This window comes from Neofelis nebulosa, chromosome 1 (assembly GCF_028018385.1).
Source record: "Neofelis nebulosa isolate mNeoNeb1 chromosome 1, mNeoNeb1.pri, whole genome shotgun sequence".
Taxonomy (NCBI): domain Eukaryota; kingdom Metazoa; phylum Chordata; class Mammalia; order Carnivora; family Felidae; genus Neofelis; species Neofelis nebulosa.
Window position 1 is genome coordinate 192,703,601 of NC_080782.1, and position 22,941 is coordinate 192,726,541.

General features: G+C 35.5%; 1 protein-coding gene across 17 annotated transcripts in view; it reads left to right on the top strand.

Annotated features, from left to right (window-relative positions):
- MYCBP2 (MYC binding protein 2) overlaps positions 1-22,941 on the top strand; it is a 285,475-nt gene that overhangs the window by 256,129 nt on the left and 6,405 nt on the right. For 13 of the 17 annotated variants that reach the window (XM_058682342.1, XM_058682347.1, XM_058682344.1 and 10 more), the window contains 15 exons: positions 197-295; positions 6,547-6,627; positions 7,626-7,892; positions 8,614-8,897; positions 10,235-10,331; positions 12,136-12,255; positions 13,822-13,923; positions 14,722-14,850; positions 15,227-15,359; positions 16,557-16,660; positions 17,897-18,085; positions 18,884-18,991; positions 20,154-20,363; positions 21,781-21,888; positions 22,528-22,693. In XM_058682342.1, coding sequence (XP_058538325.1) covers positions 197-295; positions 6,547-6,627; positions 7,626-7,892; positions 8,614-8,897; positions 10,235-10,331; positions 12,136-12,255; positions 13,822-13,923; positions 14,722-14,850; positions 15,227-15,359; positions 16,557-16,660; positions 17,897-18,085; positions 18,884-18,991; positions 20,154-20,363; positions 21,781-21,888; positions 22,528-22,693 — 2,197 coding nt within the window. Of the gene's footprint in view, positions 1-196; positions 296-6,546; positions 6,628-7,159; positions 7,319-7,625; positions 7,893-8,613; positions 8,898-10,234; positions 10,332-12,135; positions 12,256-13,821; positions 13,924-14,721; positions 14,851-15,226; positions 15,360-16,556; positions 16,661-17,896; positions 18,086-18,883; positions 18,992-20,153; positions 20,364-21,780; positions 21,889-22,527; positions 22,694-22,941 lie in introns of those variants that run through there. The other 4 variants (XM_058682343.1, XM_058682358.1, XM_058682354.1 and 1 more) reach the window with 3 other exon arrangements.

Consider the following 22,941-nt stretch of genomic DNA (forward strand, 5'->3'; position numbering starts at 1 on the left):
TGACCCATTTTCTCTTCTTCTCCTAGCCCTAAACTCCTATGTTTCATTTTGCATTCATTAATTCTTAAAAGTAGTAGCGTATAGCAAGAACAGCATAGTAATATTATAAAACCTGCAGTATTAGCTCATGCATCCTTTAGGTTTCACACTAGTAATTACTGCCATTGATTCCTTCTCACATTTCTGTCTTTATCAGGTATTTGGAAAGCTCATCTCTGGAGATGCTGAGCCTACACCAGAGCAAGAGGAAAAAGCACTATTGTCATCACCTGAAGGAGAGGAAAAAGTATACAATGTATTTATTTGTATTCTAAAAATATTTACTTCCGTTTTTCATTTTGTTAAGTGAAATATTCCATTTATTACTATGGATTTTAATGGATATGTGACATTAATTTCTATGAAGTTAATTTTTACTTTAATTAGGAGATGAAGAAACTATCAAAAGAAATCATCTGTTTATATATGATCTAGCTAGTACTGTGAGTAACAGCAAAACTTGGCTCTATACCTTGGGCTGTAGTGTCAAATGTTAGGATTTGTAAAATTAGCTTAGTCATTTACTATACTGTGTACGATTAATTATCTTCTCTTTCCTCCATTTCCTCCATTTAATCTGTTCTTCATAGTCCAGTTAAAAAATACTATCCTCTCCAGGAATCTTCTTTATGATTTCCCCCAAACAATATGCAGTTTTTCTTCTGCTAAACTTCATAGTAATTCCTAGGACTCTCTTCTTGATTTCTTTCATATGTTGATTAGCACACATATCTAACCTCTCCTACTGAATCATAGTTTCTTAAAGACCAAGTACATACCTGATTTGTCTTTGTGTCCATGGCATAAACACACATGCATTCGGTACATTTTTACTGGAGGAACCTGTTCTTTATGTTGTTCTTGAAATTTCTTTCTTTTTTATGCTTTTTATTTTGAGAGAGAAAGATAGAACACGTGTGTGTGAGCAAGCGGGAGGACGAGCAGAGGGAGAGGAAGAATCCCAAGTAGGCTCAATGCTGTCAGCAAAGATCCCAACGCAGGGCTCAATCCCACGAACCATGAGATCATGACCTAAGCCAATATCAAGAGTCAGACACTTAGCCAACTGAGCCACGCAGGCACCCCTTGAAATTTTTTTAAAACTGCGGTTGCCTTTACTTATTTGGTCTACTCTAAAGTGCCCTACCCTAAGGGAAAACCTCATCTATTTTCAAAAAGAGAGGTCAACCCTGACTGGTCTCGATATTCTTATATCTTTAGATGTTACAGATAATCACCTTGGCAGCCCTTTGAAAGATAATTTCAAGGACTTACCTGGTCTAGCCCCGAGCCTTCTGATATAGTAATGTCTAAGTCATCTACATCATTCAGTTTGGGTTCTGTAGAAAATAAGGTTTTATAAACTCTGGTTGTTTCTTTCAGCGTCCTTTGGAGATACCATTTGAATGACTACACGACTATGTGACTATTCATTAAATCAGCTGAATTTTAACAAATGGCAATTTTGTGCTAAATAATTGTGGTAATTGGTACCAAGCCCTCAGAAAGTTTGTGTCTGTTCTTAGATATGAAACGTTCACACACCCCAAAAAAAGAAATCAATAGGGATACTATATAGCATATAATCAATTTTTTATGTACATGAAAAAATTGCACATGTCATAGGTTTTCAGAGTATGTTGAAAGTATTGTGCCCTGGAGTGGTCAGAGAAGGGTCTTGGTAGGTGCTGGATGTGAATTGGACCTAAAAGGGAATGGGTGAAAGTTAGATTGACAGAGGCGATGGGAGCAGACTCATTGAAGAGGCTGGTCTAATAGTAGGAGAGTATATGTTGGGATGCTAAGGTTGATGGGGAAAGTTAATGCTAGTGGTAAGATGCCCATGAAATAGCACAGTTGTTAAGAGAATCATTTTTTAAGTCAGGTGTTTGAAGTAAAATTTGCATACAGAAAACACTGATCCTTTTAAACTGTATTGTTAAATGACTTTTGACCAACATATAGAGCAGTAAAATCATCATCACAATGAAGTTTTAAGACACATCACTCGGGGCACCTGGGTGGCTCAGTCGGTTGGGCAACCGACTTAGGCTCAGGTCATGATCTCACGGTCCGTGAGTTCTAGCCCCGCATCGGGCTCTGTGCTGACGGCTCAGAGCCTGGAGCCTGTTTCAGATTCTGTGTCTCCCTCTCTCTCTGACCCTCCCCCGTTCATGCTCTGTCCCTCTCTGTCTCAAAAATAAATAAATGTAAAAATAAATAAATAAATAAATAGTAAGACACATCACTCAAAATTTCCCTCCTGGTCCTTTACAGTCTGTCCCCTCACCTCACGCATAGACCCTGGCAACCACTAAACTATTTTCTGCCCGTGTAATGTTGCCTTTTCCCAGATGTCATATAAACGGAACCATATAGAATATAACCTTTGCATCAGCTTTCTTTCACTTGATATAATGATTCTGAGATTCATCCATGGAGGAGCATGTGTCTGTAGTTGTTTCTTTTGGTTGCTGAGAAGAATTCCATTGTATGGAATTAGCAGTATTTGTTTATCCTTTGACCTTATGATGGATATTTGGGTTGTTTCTTCTATTTGGCTATTAATTAAGCTGCTGTGAACATTTGTGTACAGATTTTTGTATGGGGACACTTTCTTTCTCTTGGGTAGACACCTATAAGTAGGATTGATGGGTTGTATGGTAAGTGTATGTTTAACTTTATAAGAAACTGCTAAACTTTTTCCAAAGTGATTGAGCCATTTTACATTTTTACTTGCAGTGTATGAGATTTCCAATTGATCCACATTCTCAACAGTACTTGGTATTGTCACTCTTTTTAATTTTAGCCATTGCAGCAAATATGAAGTAGTATCTCATTGTGGTTTTAATATGAATTTCTCTGAGGATTAATAATGTTGAGTAAATTTTCAAGTGCTTATTTGCCATCTCCATTACTTTATTAGTGAAGCATCTGTTCAAATCTTTTACTTATATTTTTTTATATCAGGCTGTTTGTATTACTGGGTTGTAAGATTTTTTTATATATTGAGGATAAAGGCTCTTTAGCCAGTGTGTTTTCAGATATTTTCTCCTACTTGGTGGTTTATCTTTCATGAAACAGAAGTTTATAATTTTGATAAACTACAGTTTATCTGTTTTTTTCTTTTTTTTTTTTTTTAATGTTTATTTTTTGAGATGGAGTACGAGCGGGGGAGGGGCAGAGAGAGGGGGAGACACAGAATCCGAAGCAGGCCTCAGACTCAGCTGTCAGCACAGAGCCTGATGCGGGGCTCGAACCTGAACTGTGAGATCATGACCTGAGCCAAAGTTGGACGCTTAACCGACTGAGCCACCCAGGCACCCCTGTTTTTTTCTTAATGACTTAGGATCTTTGTATCTTATCTAAAACTTAATGTCACAAAGATTTTCTTCTAGAAACATTAGAGTTTTAATTCTTTTGTTTATAGCTATGTACCTTTTAAGTTAATTTTTCTCTATAAGGTGTGAGATAAGGGTTGAGTTTTATTTATTTTTGCCTGTAGATACCCAGTTGTTCCACCACCATTTGTTGAAGACTGCCCTTTATCAATAACAAATTCACCATAAACATGTAGGTCTATTTTTGTAGTCTCTACTCTTTTCCATTGATCTGTATATATATTCTTAAACCAACAGCAGACTGTCTTGATTACTGCAGCTTACAGAAAATCATGAAATCAGTTTCCACCACGGTTCTGTTTTTAGTTATTTCGGCTATTCTTGTGCCTTTATATTTCCATATAAAGCTTAGAACCAACTTGGTAGTTTTTTCCCCTTCCGAAAAATCAAAAACAAAAAACCAACCTGAAATGTTATTGGAATTGTACCAAATTGTTAGGTCAGTTAGGGAGAATGGATATCTTAGTAATACTGAGTCTTCCTATCCAGGGATGAACATGATATATTTCTCCATTTATCTAGATCTTCTTTAGTTTTTGTCAGCAGTGTTTTTTGTAAGTTCAGTGTACAGGTCCTAGCCACTTCTTATTAAATTGATCCCTAAGGGCACACGCATGGCTCATCAGTTAAGCGTCTGACTCTTGGTTTCAGCACAAGTCACGAGCTCATGGTTTCATGAGTTCAAGCCCCAAGTTAGGCTCTGTGCTGGCAGCACGGAACCTGCTTGGGATTCTCTCTCTCCCTTTTTCTGTCTGCCCCTCCCCTACTCACACTATCTCTGTCTCTCTCAAAATAAACTTTAAAAGAAATGTTTTTAATAAATTGATCCCTAAATAATTATAATAATCCCTAAATAATAATTGTTTTTGATGCTACTGTAAATGGTATTCTTATTTCACTTTCCAGTTCATTTCTAGTATATAAAAATACAGTTGGCTTTTGTGTATTAAACTTCTGTGATCTTAAATTTCCTTGTTAGTTCTAGAAGCCTTTTTGTAGAATTTTTGGGATTCTCTTCATAGATAATCATGTTGTCTGCAAAGAAAGTTGGTTTTATTCTGCCTTTCCAGCCAATATGCCTTAAATTTCTTTTCTTGTGTTAGTGCAATGGCTAAACCTTTCAGTACTATGTTGAATAAAAGTGGTGAAATCAGACATCTTTGCCTTTTCTGGATCTTACTAGGAAGGATTCAGTCTTTCACCATTAAGTATAATGTTAACTATAGATTTTTTGTAAATGCTCTGAGAATTTTTAGAAGAATGGATATTCTTATATATTTTTCTTTTTTCATTTTCTTGTATTCATTAAAGATAATTGGTATATTGCTATGTATATTAGTGGTTATGTAATATTAGCCTAAACATAGTTTATTTTTCTTTAATAAAAAGGAAGATATTAACTAGGGGAGTGATAACTAAAAGGTACAGTGTTTCTTTTTGGGGTGATGAAAATGCTCTAAAATTAACTGTGGTGATGCTTGTACATATCTGTGAATATACTATAAGCCATTGAATTGTACATTTTAAATGAGTGAATAGTAAAGTATGTTAACTATATCTCAAAGCTATTTAAAAAAAACTACAAAAGAAATTTAAAAGTAAGGAGATAAAGTAACTATCTAAAAGGAATTCATTTGTTAATGTATAATCTAGCTAGTGTTTCAAGTAGCAAAAGAATTATTCTACCAGTGTGCTTTCTTTAATCGACATAGGGCTGTCTTCTTCTATTACTTCTTTCCATCTGTTTGCTTTATTTTTGATTTTTTCTTTTTCTAGTTTCAAAGACTTGAGATCTTTCTTTTCTCATATAAGTAATGGTGCCATTTTCTTAGCCCTGCTCTAGTTGAGTGTCAGAAATTTTGGTGTGTTGCTTATAATATTTTCTCATTTCATTCAGCATTTCACTCAGTTCAAAATATTTTTTGATTTCCATTTTGATTTCTTCTTTGACCTCTGGATAATTTAGACATTTCTTGTTTAATTATAAATATTTGGGGATTTTTCTTGGGGGGTAGCTTTCTATTACTAATTTCTAGTTTAATTCATTGTGGCCAGAGAATATACTTTGTATAATTTCAGGCCTTTTAAAATTGTGAAGATTTGAATTCTGACTAATATATTTTAGTGAATGTCCACATGCTCTTGAAAAGAACATGAACTCTGCTTTTCTTCTAATATCAGTTCAACTTAGTTGATAGTTTTGTTCAAGCTTTATTGAGAACTTTACTGATTTTTGTTAGTTTGCTCATTTACTTGTTCTTTCAAGTACAGGAAAAGTTTTGAAGTGTCCAACTATATGGATTTGTCTATTTTGATTTTAGTTTACCTGGTTGCCAATCTCAGCTGTCTGATGGGCACCCAAAAAAATGTATGGTTTTGTAGATTATTAGCTTTTTCTCATTGTTAAGGTGGGAGTTACATTGTCATATAGCTATCTCTGTCCTAAGAAATGTGAAACTAAGAGTCATTTTTATTCTTAGAGGAGTGGCTTGCCTTACTTTTCTTGCCTGTAAAATAGAAAATCAGACTTTACCTTATGGGCTTGTTGTGAAGATTAAATAAGAGTATATGTATATCTGATAACTATACATCTGTATATCTGTAACTTAGAAGAGTTCCATTCACGTAATAAGCACTATAAAATTTCAGCCTTTATTTTTCTTCTTTGTTTCTTTGATTACTGGTGGTGGTAGACTAGCCTAATTTAAGAACACCATTATCATAGAGTTTTTTTAGGATATTTTCCTTTTAACTGAATGCCATTTTCTGAATTGTTCTTCTAACAACTGAATGTGGATTATCCACAGTTTAGAAATAGATCTAATCAAAGTGACGCAAAATAATAAATTAAAGAAGTTCATGAAAAGGTAGTATGCTTCTCTGAATTTCTTAAATTCAGAAATTTTGCTATTTTTATAGTCACCTTAGCCAGTAGTGGTTTCTTCACATTTTATCCTTTGTCTTAGTGTTATAGACCTCAATTTAAAAACATATTCATCTTATAAAATAACCTTAATAGTTATTTATCAAGATACTTTAAGATGTCAAATATACAAATTTTATTCAAAGAGCCTGGGCCCCCCCCCCCCCTTTTTCTATGTAAAAGGCAACATCAGACGCTGACCTGAAAGAACATATGGTCGGAATCATATTCAGCAGGAGTAAGCTGACGAATTTACAAAAACAGGTTAGTAAATTGTCATTTCAGTTTTCATTTGTTTTTAGGGTATAAAGTATTTTCCAAAATTTACGGAGACTTTTTTATGCTGACTCTTTTATAGTCCTGCAGAATGTGTCTGCCTTTAGTATATTGGCATACCTGCATCACTTTAAAGATTTTATGATTGTTAACTTTCTTACCTTGCTGCTCTTTGTTATTTCTCATTTTCAGGTAGATTGTTTCATTTTGGTGTCAAATATCCAGCTATATCAGATTTCATTTGCATTTTCTGTGTTCCTTTTCCCACTTTTCTTGTTTGTCAGTTGATTTTTTTTTTCTGAGCAATTATAGTGTTAACTAAATCATTGCTAATATTTTTAATTATAAGGAGATGGAGTAGTACTAGATTGTTCATATAATGTAGTACCTGGGTAACAAAAACTAGTCTTCCAAAAGTCTAATAAAATACCGGTTTTAAATTAGCCCATTATTTTAACTTTCAGCATCATTAAATCTTGCTTAAATAAATAAATTTATCTGTGCTTTATCTTTTTAACAGTGTTTCATTGAATCTTAAATGCTACCAGTTATAAAATGTGCTGTTATTTCATGTATCACTAAAAAACGAAAATTTGCTGCCAATTACATTGTGAATGCCATCAATTATAAAGCACATTATGAATAAAAATGTTAAAATGTGGGAGGAAAATATGCCTTAGAAGTGATAAAATATGGTAATTTGCTTTTGTTTGATGTCTCAAACCACAGGTATGGGTATTGGTAACTTGTATATAAATAGTTTCTACATAGGAGTTGATTTAAATATTAAGATTTTTAATCATAGTTCTGATAGTTTTCCTTAATTGTTTTTAAGATGAGCTAAGAGAATGGCATGATGGAGAATTAACTGGGAGAAAGAGTGTTAAATTGAGTATCAACTAATATTCTTGTCTCTTTTTTTTTTAGTAGAAATAGTAAATCTGACATAAGTATGTTTTTACATTTTCTTCATGTTGTCTTTATAGGTGTGTGCTCACATCGTCCAGGCTATTCGCATGGAAGCCACCAGAGTTCGTGAAGAGTGGGAACATGCCATTTCAAGCAAAGAAAATGCCAATTCTCAGCCCAGTGATGAAGATGCCTCCTCCGATGCTTACTGCTTTGAGCTGCTCTCTATGGTCTTAGCACTGAGTGGCTCTAACGTGGGCCGGCAGTATCTGGCTCAGCAGCTAACTCTGCTCCAGGATCTCTTTTCACTGCTCCACACAGCATCTCCTCGAGTCCAGAGACAGGTGACTGCTCACACCACTTACCTTCTGGCTTACTTTGTTCCTCAAAACATTGTTAAAAAATTACACTAGCAAAGAGATTCACCTTAGGGTCTTAGGGTTTTTATTTTGTTTTGCTATTTGGTTTTTTGGATTGTATTTTAACTCCATGCTTTTTATTTTTGACTCACTGTCATGAGAGTATGGAAGAGCAAAATATGTTTCATTTTACTAATGTGCTATTATGATAAAGAGTATTCTGTCTACTGATTGTCTTATTACCATGACATGTGTGATTTTTCTTTAATCTTTTTTTTAATTTTTTTTTTTAATATTTATTTTTGAGGCAGTGGGGCAGAGGGGGGGAGGGGGTAGGCAGAGAGAGAAAGAGGAAGACACAGAATCTGAAACAGGCTCCAGGCTCTGAGTTGTCAGCACAGAGCCTGATGCAGGGCTCAAACTCACAAACCATGAGATCATGACCTGAGCAGAATTCAGATGCTTAGCTGACTGACCCACCCAGGTGCCCATCTTTCATCTTGACCAAATAAAAGACCTGTCTTTTTCTTGCTTCCCTGGAGGGGTAATTACCACTTGAGAAATTAAAAATAGTGTTTAAGTCTTATATTTCTGTCCTTCTCAAAGCTTTTGAAGTCATAGAAGGGCAGCAAGGCGCATTATACAAATGAAAACTTTAGAATACCAGTCTTTAAGAGGAATTATTTCCTTTCATTTTTCTTATCAGGTAACCTCCTTACTAAGACGGGTGTTGCCTGAAGTGACTCCTAATCGTCTGGCCAGCATCATAGGAGTGAAATCCCTCCCTCCAGCAGATATCAGTGATATCATTCACTCAACAGAGAAAGGAGATTGGAATAAACTAGGTATCTTGGACATGTTTCTAGGATGTATTGCCAAAGCACTCACAGTTCAGCTAAAAGCCAAAGGAACTACCATCACAGGAACAGCTGGTACCACTGTGGGCAAAGGTGTTACAACAGTTACTCTTCCAATGATTTTCAATTCCAGGTTGGTCATTGCATCTGTTTTAGTACTAAAATAGAGCAGAGTGAGCTACTATTTGGAGAATTAAGACAAGATTTCGAATTCTACTTGTTTGCTTGTTCACCAAATAGAAACCATAAACAACTAATCCATGCATGAAAGAGAATTCTATATATAATACAAGTGTCCTTTCAAGTTAGTGGGGAAAGGAAGGTGTACTGAATATGATATTGGAATGCTTCTCGTGTAAAAAAAAGATATTGAAGGCCCCTATCTCACACCATATACAAAAGTAAATTTGAGATCAGTTAAAACTTTATGTATTTTTCTTTTTACACTCTACTAGGACAAATTATAGAAGAATATTTCTGTAATCTTCAATCCAGAAAGACCTTAAAACTCGGAACCAAAAAGTCACAGAGGAAAAGATTCACAAATTTGGCTACATAAGAATGAAAGTGAACTGATAGACAGTAATATTAAAATTTTTTTTAAATATAAACTGACCTGAAAAAAATATTTAACACCTATATAGTAGAGAATGAATTATTAGTCATAATATTTTTTAAATGACTACAAATCAATGAGAAAAGACAAAGAACTGATAGGAAAATATATAATGAACAGTTAGTCCTGAGATAAACAATAGGAAAATATCTTTGTCTTGGCAGCATTATGAAGAAATAGGCATTATGACATCTAATATAGATTGCTACAGCCTTTTTGGATGTCAGTTTAATAACATATCACTGTATTTAAAATATGCTTATCCTTTGACCTACCAATTCTACTTCTAGAACTGTTTCCCTCAAAAATGTTTATACCTATGGACAAAGATATGTGCAAGGAAGTTCATTGCAGAGGTGTGTGTAATGCAGAAAATTAGACATCTGGAACAGTACTAGTCAAAGAATCAGTCCATGAGATTAAGCAAATAACACTAGAATATAAATCAGTGTACTGCTTTCTTCATCCAGATAGTCTTGCAAAGAAAAAAAAAAATGTCAGCTGAAATAAACAGTAGTGTGATACCCACTGATACAGTTGACATATTCTGGTGCAAGCCCTCAATATCTCTGTGGATTGGTAACAAATAGTTTGTGATCTGTAGATATACTTTGAACAGCAATGTTCTAGAAGTTGCAAGATACAAAAATTATATATAAACAAATATTTGGAAGGGAACATGTATCAGAATAGCTACTCTCTCGGGGTTGAAGAGAAGATTATGAATAATGTTTTGATTAATTTCTTTTTAAAATACTTTGAATCATTTAAAAAATTAAGATACGTGCTGAAATAGCAGTTTTCTTTGTATTTATTTGTAACTATCACTGACAAATGCTGACTTTTCTTTGTAGTTATGTTCGAAGAGGTGAAAGCCATTGGTGGATGAAGGGCTCAACTCCTACCCAGATCTCAGAGATCATCATTAAACTTATTAAGGATATGGCAGCAGTGAGTTCCCATCCTTCTGATCATTATGTCAATGAAGTGCAATAGAAATCTGATTAAAACAGGCAGCTTGTTCTACTACATTAATAGCAGAAGTACATTAGTGTTATTTTGCTTTACTTAAAGCCTCTGTTTAGTAGGTTAACACACCCATTTGTCTTTTCGTTCAGTGATATGTTTTTTGTGTAAACTTCATTTCAAGCTTCCCAATTAATTTACTTGAGAAACTAAACTTTAAAACTTAAAAAATAAAATATACTTTTTGAGCTCTACAAATAAGCCAAAACCAAAAACCTAAAAGAAAAACAGGGCTCCCTGATGCGATAGTTTCTCATTCTTTTTAGTTCTCTCCTGGTTTACAAAACTTTTACTCTTCTTTATTAATATACTCTACTACTGTCTTTAGATGTTGGCTTTTCAGGGAGATCTGGGAGTGTGGAGGAAAGGAAACTGTTTCTCCAGAGTACATGGCTCTTACTGTTTGCTCCATATTGCTAGTTTCCTCACATTCCGTTATATTTCCAGGCTGAGGGGGGCAAAGTGCTGTGGAGTGTGGGCTCCTGAGAGGCAGACCAGACAGAAGGCATCTTGGAGGAGGAGGTGGAGAAGGAAATGCCCTTTGTTTTGTTTTGTTTGTTTTTTAGAAAAAGAGAGAGCACCCAGCAGGGGAGAGGGGGGAAAGGGAGAGAGAGAGAGAGAATGAATGAATGAATGAATGAATGAATGAATAAATGAATGAATGAGGGAGAGAGACTCTCAAGCAGGCTCCACACCCAGCGCAGAGCCAGATGCAGGACTCGACCCCATGACCCTGGGATCGTGACCTGAGCCAAAATCAAGAATCAGACGCTCAGTCGACTGAGCCATCCAGGCGCCCATGGAACTGCTCTTTTAAGAAATTGGTAGCATGTGTGGGGCACACCTGGGTGGTTCAGTCAGTTGAGCGTCCGACTTTGGCTCAGGTCATGATCTCACGGTTCGTGAGTTCGAGCCCTGCATCGGGCTCTGTGCTGACAGCTTGGGTCCTGGAGCCTGCTTCAGATTCTGTGTCTCCCTCTCTCTCTGCTCCTCCCCTGCTCACACTCTGTCTCTCTCTCAAAAATAAATAAAGATCAAAAAAAAAAAAAAAACATTTAAAGAAATTGATAGCAAGTGGATGGGAGGCTAGAAAGGATATTCTGGGGAAATACGAAGTTCTGTCATTTTTCCCAACGGCAAGGACATTTCCTCAATCGGAGAAATGGAGAGCTTTCTCATTTTTCAGCTAGTCTTTCTCAGGCTGTTGACTGGATAAAAATATTTACGAAAATTATTTAGGAACACCTAAATTCTATAGTAAGTGTTTATATTCAGCAAAAATCAAGTTAGCAAATAAAGTAGTTATAATTTAAACACATTTATGCTCTCGGGTTGTAGTAATATTCATCTGAAAGCACTTAGCTTAGCAATATGAATTTTGTGTTAAATAACAAGGCTTCATAATCGAAATTTCTCAACCGTAGATACCTTAGTACCTCTGTTATGTTTTTACCTAAATGTAAGAGGAAATACCTTTGAGCTCCATAGGAGAAGAGTATTGAGACCTAATTTCTTATTGGCTTTTCACTCATTAAAATAGTGATTAGAAGTTGAGTTTTTCATAGAGTTGTGATGGATTTTTATTTCGAAAGTATGGCCCTTGATCTAAAGTTGCATTAACAAATAAATCTTTCCTTTTTCTTGAGAGCTGTTATTTAAGAGAAGAGAATTTACTAGTATGAGTATACATTTCTGGTTGCTTATTAAACTATTCTCTCCTGCTCAATAGGGTCATCTGTCTGAAGCATGGTCCCGAGTGACAAAAAATGCCATCGCAGAAACCATCATTGCCTTGACCAAGATGGAGGAAGAATTTAGATCTCCAGTGAGATGTATTGCAACAACTAGGGTACGAGGTTTTTTTCATTTTATTGTTGCATGTTCTTTTTTCCATAATAGGTTTGATTAAACTTAAATCAATAAGTCAGCTTAATCCAGTTTTTTTGACCAAATACTCTATTTATTAAAAAAGTGTGAAAGGCTTTTTTGAATTATGAACTAAGTATAGTGGTTATAAAACATTCACATTGACTGTTATGTGTTCTGTATCTCTTGTTTTTGTTATTATTTAGGAAGCTAAGGATAAACTGGTTAGAAAAGGCTAAGACCTTGTGTGGTCTTTCTGATGGTGTATTTACTATAGCTTATACAGTAAATTTAGTGTCAACATTATTCTCAGATACACTGAAAGTCCTTTGAAGACCAGGCCCTCCCTACTCATTTTGGTACTGCCCAATTATTCTAAAGTAGAGCCTACTTACTGGATTTATAGGCCTTACTTCTTTTTAAAAAAGTAAAAAGTGTATTCCCAGAGCAGGGTGGGGAAGAATCTCTTAGCTGGGGAATAGGATTGCATTCTTCAGATGAGACATCTGTAGTAATTTTTAACCTACCAAATTTCATGTCCCATATACTTCCAAAAGAGATTAGGGATTTCCTTGAAGCCAGGGCAGTGTGTCAGCATTAGGAAGAAGTAAATACTGGCAGAAATAGCTCGATAATCTTCACAAGTCTGCAAAAGAAGACAAATTGTATTTCTCTAGGGAAGAAAAAGCCACCTGACACTCTGCTGCTAGTGAGGGTGATGTGTGAAGCTTACTCTGACCACACCACTTCTCCATGCGTGCACTTCTTCACCCTGCACTCCCCTGTCTCCTGGCTTCCTTTGTTTTTCTTTATCTGGTTTTTTTTTCCTTTTTCTAACTTTTCCCTGTCTTACTCTTTATCTCTATCCACTCGTAAGCACTTTTTAAGTAATTAACTATTTTTTAGTAATGAAGAAATGTGTCATGTAAAACTGAATTTTAATCCTTTAAGCCCCAGAAAGTTTTAAACTGTTTTTGAGGACTATATTCTAAAGTTTGTTAGACACGTCCTTGTTTCTGACAGAGTATACCAAGCACAGTGCTAGGCATTTAGAGGTGTACAGAGACTTCTGAGGAGCTGTTATTATCCAGAAGAATTTAATAGGTACCCACCTACCTACTCATGGGACTGTGTAAAATTAGACAACCATTGTACCACCTTCCTTGGAAGGTAGTGCCTCAGGCAGGTGATGCTAGTTGGAAAAATTTGCAAGAGGCATTGGTACCATAAATATTCAATATGTAAATTTGTTTACTGATACAGTGTTTATATATCCCAATAAGGGATAATTTTATGTCAGGTAAAAAACAGAATGGTTCATCAGAGCAGCAGTGATTTATTCAGTAAATATTTGAGTGCCTACTGTGTGCATGACACATACGGCAATGAGCATGTGTGCCTGGTACCACATCAGGAAAACTGGAGTACCACTGGGCATCCATGTATTTTCAAATTCAGCTAGCATTGAGCTGTTGTTATGGTCAGGCAGTCAGTGTTTTACAAGTCTTTTCTAAAAATTCAGTGTTGTGACAGCCTTTCCTTTTAACAGCTCTGGCTTGCTCTAGCATCACTGTGTGTGCTGGATCAGGACCATGTAGATCGTCTCTCCTCGGGGAGATGGATGGGAAAGGATGGACAGCAGAAACAAATGGTAAGATCAGAACTGTTTTATAAAAACCCGTCTTCGTGTCTTCTTTTTCTTTATAAGTAAGCTTTAGCTTAGCTTAAAAAGCAAACAAATCTGCGAGTCAAAATCGCACAATTAGTGGAAAGCTTTGTCACATTGCCCAGGTCATCTCACAAATCTGTTTCACTTAGGGTCCTTTCTTCATAGTCTATTAGGGGCTTTAATTATTATATAAAAGAGCTTTCCCCTTCTCTGAGCCATGTTTGCACCACATCAAAATGTGCTTTTAGCCACATTCTCATTATATATCTAGACTTTACACTAAATGTTCCCAGTCTTATGGTAAGAAGGAAATAAAGCATTAAGAGAGGCACCGTGACATACCATTTATTCACAAATATACAGTACTTAAAGTAGGTTTGCTAGGTGTGCCTACATTCACTGGAAGGGAAGACGTTATATAGGCCCTTTCAACATTTTCTTATTAATGTTTAAGTTTCAAAATGAATAATTTATTCATTTAGCATACAGAATGTTTGAACACAGGGGGGGAGAAAATGTCTTAAGTCATTAGTCAAAGCATACATGTTTATTTTATTAATCATTGAAACTGCTCAGCACATTAATTATTGAATTAGGGGTTTGGAGGGATTTTTATATTTAAGTACACTTGCCATAATTCTGTTTAATGTTCAGATTCTAAATTCCTAATAGACTTCAAAACAGTAACATTACTGTTGTGAATAAATCACATTCCATTTGTATGTGTGTCTGAAACTTTCTTGTTACTGTAATGTGACATGTGGCAATGCCTTATTTTAGCCTATGTGTGACAACCACGATGATGGAGAAACCGCAGCCATCATTCTATGCAACGTGTGTGGAAATCTGTGCACCGACTGTGACAGGTTCCTTCATCTTCATCGGCGAACCAAAACTCATCAAAGACAGGTGAAGATGTCTGCCTTTACACGCAGAACAGCATCTGGAGCATAAGATACATCCAATACATTTTGAAATAAATGCGGGAAGGAGGCTCGGTGTACTGGGAAAAAGGGACTGTGGGATCAGAGACCTCAGTGGCATTCCCAACTGCCTCACTTACCAGCTGTGTAAAACGACAGTCGTTTAGCCTCTCTGAGACTTCATTTCCACATTCAAAAAAACAGGGTTGTTGTGAAGATTCAGGACAAGATTGGAAATATCTGAAACTTCTTAGAGTGCTTCATGAAGAAAAGCCATTATTGTTTTGAGCAATTAAATGTTACACTTCCTGTTTCCAAGTGATAAATAAAACATTTTCCCCTTTTCTTTAATGAATCAATAGGTCTTCAAAGAGGAAGAAGAAGCTATAAAGGTTGACCTTCATGAAGGCTGTGGTAGAACCAAATTGTTCTGGTTGATGGCTCTAGCAGATTCAAAAACAATGAAGGCAATGGTGGAGTTCCGAGAACACACAGGTAGAAGGATTTAAGATCAAACCGTGACTACTGATTATGATTGAACTGGATGATACTGATGTGAATTATTTAATGTAGATTATTTTGAGTATATTCTGGTAACTATGACATCACCGATCACTGTATTATCGTATTTACTAGACACTGTTATCTAGGAGAGAGAACACTAGACTACAAGTCAGGAAACCTGGTTTGTCACTCACTAGCTGTGTTACCTTGAGCAGCTCATTTTATCTCCAAAACATGTGATTTTTCATTTTTGATTTTTTTTCTAAAGTAAATCTGGTTATATTCTCAGCTTAAAGTTACATTGAATCTTATGAATTCTTAATTTCCAGCACGTCTGTAGCCTGCCATTTGACACAAATTTGTGATGTTGGAGTTAAGTGCAAATCTGAACAGATTTAAATAAGAGTAATTTTTCGTGCTACAAGAGCATGGTCTTTCTCATAGCTGATTTCTTTTTCTGCTATCATCTAATAGGGCCATATAATGCATTAGTAAGTGTTCTAATGTTGAACCATTCTTGTATGCATGAGTTAAACTATCCTTAAAAAATTTTTTTTCCTGTAAATATTGATGAATTCTGTGTATTACTATTATATTTATTTTTGTATCTGTGTTTTCAAATGAGCTTGGTCTACATTTTTCAAATCTTCCTATTTTTCCTGTTCTGTTTTGTTTTCTAGATTCTGTTACATCTTTGATGATTTCAGACATTTAATTTCCTTTTCATATAGCTCTGTCAATTCTAGTTCCTTGGATGGGAATTCTTCTGTTTTTTAAGTTTCATATTATCTGATGATAGGTTTTCTTTTATGCCTTGTAATTTTGTTACTGTAGTAGTTCTGAAAGAGTTATCTTTCTTTTGTGTATTCTTACTTAATTTTTATTATATTTTGTATGTGCAAAATGTATTTATCTGTGTTTTTGGAGCTGGGGATTTGCCATATCTGCTCAACCTCCTATCTGTTTGGCTTCAGATAGATCTTTAGTTTCTTGTCCCTTTTTTGTGATTAGCTCCTTTACAATTAGGACTGCTTACAACCCTTCCGTAAAACTGCCAGGCTGATTTTCTAGTGATAGCAACTGATACATACCTGATTGTCCTGTTGTTGTTTTTTTATTTAGCTGGGTATTAAAATATGTAGAAAACATATCCTTAAGGAAGATTTTTCTTTTTCTGCTTGAACCTAGGCAAACCCACCACAAGTAGCTCAGAAGCATGCCGCTTTTGTGGTTCTAGGAGTGGAACAGAGTTATCTGCTGTTGGCAGTGTTTGTTCTGATGCCGATTGCCAGGTGAGTATACAGTTAGACAGTCAGGCTGCCCCAGTAAGGAATAGCCTGTATTCCCTCGGGACATATTTACTGCATATAAATAAGAGTTAGCGTTCAGCATCACTTCAGTTTTCTAAGTTAGTATATTCCTCATGTCAAGAGTTAAATTCTTGGGGCGCCTGGATGGCTCAGTCGGTTGGGCATCCTACTTCAGCTCAGGTCATGATCTCATGGTTCATGAGTTTGAGCCCTGCATTGGGCTCTGTGCTGACAGCTCAGAGCCTGCAGCCTACTTCGGATTCTGTGTCTCCCTCTCTCTCTGCCCCTCCCCACTCATGCTCTCTCGCTCTCAAAAATAAAGATACATTTAAAAAAAAAATTCTTTTTAAAGAGTTAAATTCTTTATCAGAGCTAGAGAATGGATCAGATAAGTTTCTCAAGCCTGAACCAGACTGTGTGTGTTTATCAGTTCCACCATAATACATATTTAATGTTTGCTTTTGTGCTAGAAACAGGTAAACGTCTATGGACTGCATTTCTTTACCTCTTACATACTTTACTCACTTATTTCCCTATAAAAAACTTCCAGTATTTAAGAATTCTGTAGTCCTGAACATCCATACACATACTCCATGCTATCCAAATATTTTCAGTTCTTCAATTCAGTTAACAAGAATTTGAATAGGGTCCAGCTATGAAAGATACCTGTGTATTTTTTATACCCATTGTAGTGAGGAGATAGGTAGTAATTGGGAGATTGTATATCAGGAATTTTTTTGCTTCAGGACTATGCATGAAAATAAATCCACTAAAATTATATTTCACTTTTTTATCAGCATTGTCTTTATGTGAAGTGAAAATTTAGAACAAACTGTGGGTTGATGCGGGGGAAGGGAGAGGAGAAAAATGGGTGATGGGCATTGAGGGGGGGCACTTGTTGGGATGAATACTGGGTGTTTTATGTAAGTGATAAATCACAGGAATCTATCCCCAAAACTAAGAGCATACTGTATACATACACTGCATGTTAGCCAACTTGACAATAAATTCTATTTTTTTAAAAATTACACGTTAAAAACCTTGCTAATAATCTTTAAGTTATATTCAAATGAAGAATAAAAAAAAACTTTATTGTTACATAGCCTCAATGTGTATTTCCTGTGGGAAATATCTTGGAAAATTAATATAATGGATATAATTACCAGGAGATATGCCCTTTTTGATATTTTGAATGCCATCATAATTTATTTTTAATAGGAATATGCTAAGATAGCCTGTAGTAAGACGCATCCTTGTGGCCATCCATGTGGAGGTGTTAAAAATGAAGAGCACTGTCTGCCCTGTCTCCACGGCTGTGATAAAAGTGCCACAACGCTGAAGCAAGATGCCGATGACATGTGCATGATCTGTTTCACCGAAGCGCTCTCAGCAGCACCAGCCATTCAGGTTGTCTCAGCTCTTAAAGTGTTACAAGTGTCTAGAATTTAAAACGGGAATTATAAATATATTTGTTAAATAAACAGATCACTTAAACCTATTTTATATCATTGGAAGAAAATGTCCCACTAACATCTTCCATTTCTTGAAGAGCAAATTCTGTCCCTTTATGTTTTTTCCATTTTGTGTGCTCAGCTTTAATTTGTGATTTGTGTGAGTCTGTATAATCAATAGAATGTATAAAATATTCTTAAGGGAGGAAAAAATAATAAGGTTATCTAGTAACCACTCTCTTCTTAATTTCGAAAACCCAGAATGGTAGCATTATGCAATTGATAAACATACCTATATATGTAATGCATTTGCATACATCTATAATGTTAGTAATATTATTGAAGTTATAATTTGCTAAATAAGTTTTTAAAACTTTTACCACTTGTTTATATTTTCAGTTTTTACGACTGCAAAATAATGAATATTCTCAAAAATAAATCTTAAACCTTTAAATCAGGAGTTCCTTCTTTCTACCAGAAACAAAAGTTAATAATTCTAAATTGCTCCCTAACATGGCTTACTCTTTTAAGGTGTCATTAATACACGAATGGTAACAAATTGGGAGAAGCTGAAGATATAGTTTATAATATTTCATGAATAACAGAGAAGATCTGAAATTTCATTATTCTAAACTTGATTTTTCCCTTACCTGCTTTAACTAGCACCTTGCATTGAACATGGAATAATCTGCCATGTATTCAAGTGTTTATCGTTATCACATTTGCTTACATCCCTTTCTTTTTTTAATTTAAGCTGGACTGTAGTCACGTATTCCACTTACAGTGCTGCCGACGAGTTTTGGAAAATAGATGGCTTGGTCCAAGGATAACATTTGGCTTTATATCTTGTCCCATTTGCAAGGTATGGAGAGAATCAGAAACTGTCTACTTTCTATTTTTATCTTTACCTTCATCTTTCAGAATAAACATGTCAGCATCTCTTGGTGTCCTTCTCGATTTACTTTTTGCCCCCGTTCCCCACCAGTTTCTGCTCTTTTCATCCAGGTGTGCCAGAGAATATTATAAGATCCCTCTATCTATTATAATGCATTTCAAAACAGTAAGTGTCCATTAAAAGCTGTTTAAATGGAATTAAACATATCGCATCAGAAAATTCATTTAGACATCATCATGCATGGTGTTTGTCACCACTTTCACATCAAATCCTGAGACACGACAGCAGATGACGACCAAAATGAATGAGTCTGTGGTGCTTGTAGCTTCTTACACCTGCCAATAAAGATGAGGTCTGGGTTTTCAGAGCCATTAAGACGAATTCTTTTAGAGCGTAGGTAAAACAAGGAGAAGATTATTAACATTTTGACAAATCTCTTTAAAGATAGTAAACAAAGTAGCAACTTGTTTTGGCCAGCCAGTCATGATTAACAAAAAACCTGTTTCAGAATGTGACTGACAGTGCCTTCTCTAGTAATTCTTCATTCCTTCCTCTGTTAAGTTCTCCCTATTTCCTTCAGATGTGCAGACTGGTATAAAGGGTATAAAATGGAAAGACTTGCTGCAATCATTGTTTAGTTAGACTGAGGAACAATCAAAAATATTGTAATAAATAATTTTCTCTCCTTATATGGTGCCACAGAAAAGGTCACATTTAGGAAATGATATACGAAGGTGATATACAAAATACTACCTCTTCATCTACCCTACCCCAAAGAACCAGCACACTCACACAGAGGGAGTGGGTCTTATTTGTGGCAGCAAGGCCACCTTTTATTCCCAGAAGAGCTAAGGCAACAGAAGATATATTTCAGGCTCAGGAAATATGAAGATAATGAAACAGAATTTTCATGCTTTATGTCTCATTTGCCCCCATTGTCCCTGATCTTGGAAAAATGTGGGCTTGTGAGGGTTTTACAGGATTGTTTTTAAACGGTATTTTATTTAGAAAATGTCCACTCTCTGGTTATCTCCTAACACAGTGCTTAATTCTTAGATGCACACTTAAGTGTTTGTTGAATTCATAAATAAATGATTCTGTTAAAGAATGTTCATTTTTTAAATTTCAGAACAAAATAAATCATATAGTATTAAAAGACCTGCTTGATCCAATAAAAGATCTCTATGAAGATGTCAGAAGAAAAGCCTTAATGAGATTGGAATACGAAGGTCTGCATAAGAGTGAAGCTATCACAACGCCTGGTGTGAGATTTTATAACGACCCCGCTGGCTATGCCATGAACAGATATGCATATTATGTCTGCTACAAATGCAGAAAGGTATGCTGTAAATTATCATGGGAGTTTTTAAGAACTAGAGATTACCTATGTGATTAAGAATTGAATTGTATAATGATACTGAATTCTTATATCTTAAGTCCGAAGTTAAAAATGAGAAAGCTTGATACTATGTTTTAAGTTGAATTTTTTTAGTCAATTTGTTTTGGGATTTTTTTTAACCTGTATAAACTATTTCCAAAGCATGTAGTATTTCTGTACACAAGCCACTTCACATCAGTAATCTCCTGTTTGCCAAATCCAGTTAGTTCTTAAATAAATCTCTCCTACTTGCTCTTACCACCATTTCCTCATAAAATTCCTTGGCTTCCAAGATGCTACTCTTGGAAAGTACTACTCTTTATTTCTGGTTATTTGTCTTTAACTCCTTTATAAGGCTTGTTTTCATTTACCTGCTCTGTATAGATTTAGTTTCTCAGCAGTGTATTCTTGCCTAATTATAACCTTCTTACCTTTGCAGAGCTCTTGTTCGCCAAACATCTGTATCATTCTGACCTTGAAAAATTTTTGAGACTTAGATACAAATATTTAACTGCTTACCAGACATTTTAATTTTTTCACAGATACTTCAAAGTCCACACGAGAAGTATTACATTCATCGACTTTGACTGTCTCAGTGTCTGGTCTTTATTTACAAAGTCTTATCAATTCTGTCTCTAAATATCTCTGAATTCTTTTTTTTCTATTACATCTTCAGCAACCCTAATCATTTTCTTTGGTAATTACAGTAGCCTTCTTACTGAGCCCCCTGTGTGGAGCCCCTAACCCCTCCATTCCATCCTTTACACTCACATTGCTACTAGTAGATTAATATTTCTAAACCTCAAGGGGCGCCTGGGTGGCTTAGTGGGTTGAGCATCTGACTTCAGCTCAGGTCATGATTTCATGGTTTGTGGTTCGAACCCTGTGTCGGGCTCTGTGCTGACAGCTTGGAGCCTGGAGCCTGCTTCGGATTCTGTGTCTTCCTCTCTCTCTGTCCCTCCCCCACTACTATTACTACTACAGTATTAAAATTTGGAAAATTCTCACGCATGATTATCAAAGCAATAGAAGGAAACATTTAATGTTTCAAAATGAGAAAAATTACTCAAACTTTGCCCTGAGAAAGCAGTTTCTCTTCACTACGTAATATATTTTTTATATTTATTTGGAATATTATACATTCTTTTGTTATTTTACTTTGACAGTACAGTGTTTGGAGTTCCTACTGTATGCATGAGTTTATTCCAGATTAAAGTAGCTTTATTTCATACTCCAGTCTAACCATATGGGCATCCACTGGGCACTGCAGGGGAGAGTCTAATAGATAATAGTATTTTCTAAGAACTCTTGATTTTACTTTCAGTATCCTCATACTGTATCTTCCATGACAAGGTTTTTGTTGTTGTTCTCCGCATAGGCATATTTTGGTGGCGAAGCTCGGTGCGATGCTGAGGCTGGACAAGGGGATGATTATGATCCCAGAGAGCTCATTTGTGGTGCCTGTTCTGATGTGTCCAGGGCTCAGGTGGGTAGCACATTTTAATAGAAAAGACAATTTAGATATGTTAAGCTCCTATTTTTTTTCAAAAATAATATAACTAAGATGGTGGGAATAATACAGCAAGTTTTTGCCCAGTGTTTATAGCAGTGTATAATTTTTCAAATTAATTCATATATGTTATTTTCTTGGATGGTATTTACATTTTATAATTTTGTCTTAAATAAAATTATCACCATATTTCAACAAGTAATAAATTTATGTATTTCACTTTCTCAAACCTGTAGTCACACTTTTAGGTTTACCTCACTTCCATGCAATCTTCATAGTACATCTGTGAGACTGAGAGATAGATTAAATATTATTAACCATTCAGTTTGGCTGACCAGGAAAAATTTACCAGGAAATCAACTGTCTTACTTATTAAATCAGATTGGCTATGATGAATCTGAGATAAGAATTTAGGGCCTTCTCCAGACCTTTTGGGCAGAGCTATGCGTTTATTCATTAATTTTTTAATGTATATATCCTCAGTTTTCCAGTCAGTTTTGAGAGCTATGCATACTCACATGATATGAATCACTAAGCTACATATATGACCGTCCTTAACTGTAATTGAAATAGACTCACTATAATCTTGTGTCTGTGTATTTTCTTTTGCTATAGATGTGTCCAAAACATGGCACAGACTTTTTGGAGTATAAATGTCGCTACTGCTGTTCAGTGGCAGTCTTTTTCTGTTTTGGAACAACACATTTTTGTAATGCTTGTCATGATGATTTTCAAAGAATGACTAGCATTCCTAAGGAAGAACTACCACACTGTCCTGCAGGTATGCTCTTAATATTTTTAAAAACATTGTTGTAATGTATTTACTTTCGAGTTTAATTTAATGATCACAAGAGAACCCTGTTCCAAGTGGTAGAAATCCGGTTCAAACTAGACTAAAGAATCAGAGCAAATTTCTTGGCCCTTGTAAGCTTTTGACATTCTGAGTAAAGTAGAAAGATCACCATGGTGATGAGGGGTCAAGAGTTGTAATGGAAACCGGCACCTGGGGAAGAAGGAAATCAGTAAAAA